We start from the raw sequence: 2,587 nt of genomic DNA on the forward strand, positions 1-2,587 counted from the left end.
CAAATTACCCATTTAAACAAAAGAAATTGGTAAACCCCAAAAGACTAATTAAACTACATCTTTCATCACGTATCCACGTATATGTGAAAAAAATATATGTATTGAAAAAAAATATGATTATCTTATATGTGTGAAAGAAGTTTAGGTAAGTAAAGTAAAGTGGTGTAAAATAGTGCATGAGTTATTACTTTAAACGATTTATGATGTGTAATAACATGTGAAACAAATAAAAGTTAATATATAGCCTGCAGTATATAAAGTTTTATTATAGAGAACTCCGGGTCTCCTGCTGCTTCGATGGACGGGAATCCGCGCATGCGCTCTGTCCGCCAGGGCGGTGATCTCTCTCCCTCCCTCTTACACACACACGCACATGCACACACACGCTCTTTCTGTCTGTCTCTCTATCACTCTCTCTCTCTCTGGGAAAAACCCGAGCAGGAGGAGAGCAGCAGAAGGGGGAGGAGGCGGACTCCTTCTTCTTCCGATACAGCGGCGGCAGGATATTTAGAAAAATAAATAATTTAAAAAAAGAAAATCCACGCACCAACCCCCCCCCCCCCCCCCCTCCCCCGGTGCGGAGCTGCAGAGCAAGAAAAAAAAAAAACACACGGATGTGCCTCCGAAAGAGCAGCGGATACCGCCCTCCGGACCTTATTAATGCCAAGATTGTGAGTATCTGATCGGCTGCAGAAACTAGTTTGAACACGGGGAGGGGAGGGGTGTCGGTTCCCGTTTAATTTCCCCTTCCCTCGTCTCCAGTCGGCGGCGGGGCTTTTTTTTTTTTCCTCGCTCCGCGGTGTTGAGGAAAAGGTCGGTCTCCGCGATTCCTTACCTCCCCTCCTTTCCTCACCTTACCTCCTTGATTCCTTCTCTCAAGAACGGGAAGCAGTCAAGTCAATATTTAGGGGGGAAGAAGGAGTCGATTCTTTTAAACGGTGTTCTTAATGACACTAGCGAAGGTGTCTCCGTCCTCTCAGCCGTTATTTATTTGCTCTAACATTAAACGGGACGCGTAAAACACACAAGCAGCTTATTAGTACAACACCGAGGAGACAGTCAAACGGGGTCTTTCCTACTTTATTTAAGTTTTCTTTCTTTCACTTCACGTCCTGTAAGTGAGTTGGGCGGAAAGAAACGACAGCACACTGACTGTTAGCTTAACGTCTCTGCTGTTGATAACCGGCGAACCTAGAAGGCACGGTTCACAGGGGAGAACGGGTTCAGTTGCAACACAGGTCAGCCATGACAAACTAGCACGTATGACTGCGAATCAAACTTCATTCATTATGACATTACATACTTGTCTCTATTTCCACTTTCACTTACTTTGGCCCCATGTTTTTTTCTTTCTTTCTGTCAACCCATTCGGAAGTTGTCTTTGCTGCACTTATATTTCAGGATACAGTCAAAAAAAAAAGGATGGAAGCTATTTGTTATTTATTTTTAGCTGATTCTTCTCTGGATCAATGGCAACTGCAGTGATGATGAGTTGTGGTACAGGTTCAGTGGATGGTGGGCTCTAACCTCAACAACATGCAAATGTTTCTTCTTCTGTTGATTGCTGGAGTGACTTTACTTTAAGTTGTCCGTTTTTATTATTACTTGCAATGGGAGCGCTGCGTGTTTACAATATAAAATAGCCGACCACAAAGACGTGAAACGTGTGTTTCATTGTGAGCATGTTGTGGTCTTATTGCGGCTCCATCCCCCCCTGCGGCCCTGCATAGAATAAGCGGTTGGATGGATTTATTGTTTATGTTGTTTTGACTGTGGACTTTCCTCTGTGTGCGATAATAAAGTTGATCTGAATCTGAACAAAGCAATGGTTAGTTGCTCACCGAGATGTTGCTTCACCCACAGCATCTCATTAGTCACATAGATGGTCAGGTCCGTTCTCTCTCCCTTCGTGCTTCATCCAGATCAACTAGGGCTGGACCCGAATACTTGGTTATTTGTTGATTGGGTCGGTATTCCATTTACAATTCTGGAATTTCATAACTAGTCTTTAACTCCTTGGAATTACAAACATGCAAAAACACACCAAACCTTTTGGAATATATGCACCTTATTCAATAACAAATGGAGATACAAAACAACATACAAACAAAATAATCCAAAAGATACGAGTTGTGGCCCTTTGCCATCCATGTATCCATGTATAGGAATGTCTGGCCGAGTCCTTCCCGAGAGCCCTCGCCGCCGTAGCTTACGTCGGAGCGTAAAGTAACCCACGGGGGGCTCCGGCCCAGAGGCCAGAGCGGAAGCCTCCGCAGGCTGCATTAACGCACAGGCTTGCAGCTGGACACCGCTGGAGAGACGGTGTGTCATGCACAGCGGACTCAAAATGCAGCTGTTGAGGGGGACGAGGGCCCAGCAAACGTGACTTTGAGGAACGTCAACACATTTGGCCACACAGGGAGATGAGGAGAGGAGACACTGAGCGCAGACAGAGGCATGTGTGTGTGTGTGTGTGAGCACCGTCCAATCGAGGCGTAAGAAACAGCACACATGGGCTCATCATGACACATTTTGTTCGAAAAAAACGCGTGGAGGAAGCCTCTGAGTGTGTGGTAGAGGAAATGCT

The 2,587-nt window shown here is 45.4% G+C and overlaps 1 protein-coding gene across 1 annotated transcript in view; it reads left to right on the plus strand.

Annotated features, from left to right (window-relative positions):
* The first annotated feature begins 368 nt into the window (after positions 1 to 368).
* The window catches only part of rgs19 (regulator of G protein signaling 19), a 26,246-nt gene continuing 24,027 nt past the window's right edge, over positions 369 to 2,587 (plus strand). Inside the window, exon 1 of the mRNA XM_076097096.1 lies at positions 369 to 671. Within this exon, the coding sequence (XP_075953211.1) occupies positions 615 to 671 (57 nt within the window). The 5' untranslated portion in view covers positions 369 to 614. The remainder of the gene's footprint in view (positions 672 to 2,587) is intronic.

Source organism: Anarhichas minor, unplaced genomic scaffold, assembly GCF_050575085.1.
Source record: "Anarhichas minor isolate MPS153535 unplaced genomic scaffold, ASM5057508v1 ptg000003l, whole genome shotgun sequence".
NCBI lineage: Eukaryota > Metazoa > Chordata > Actinopteri > Perciformes > Anarhichadidae > Anarhichas > Anarhichas minor.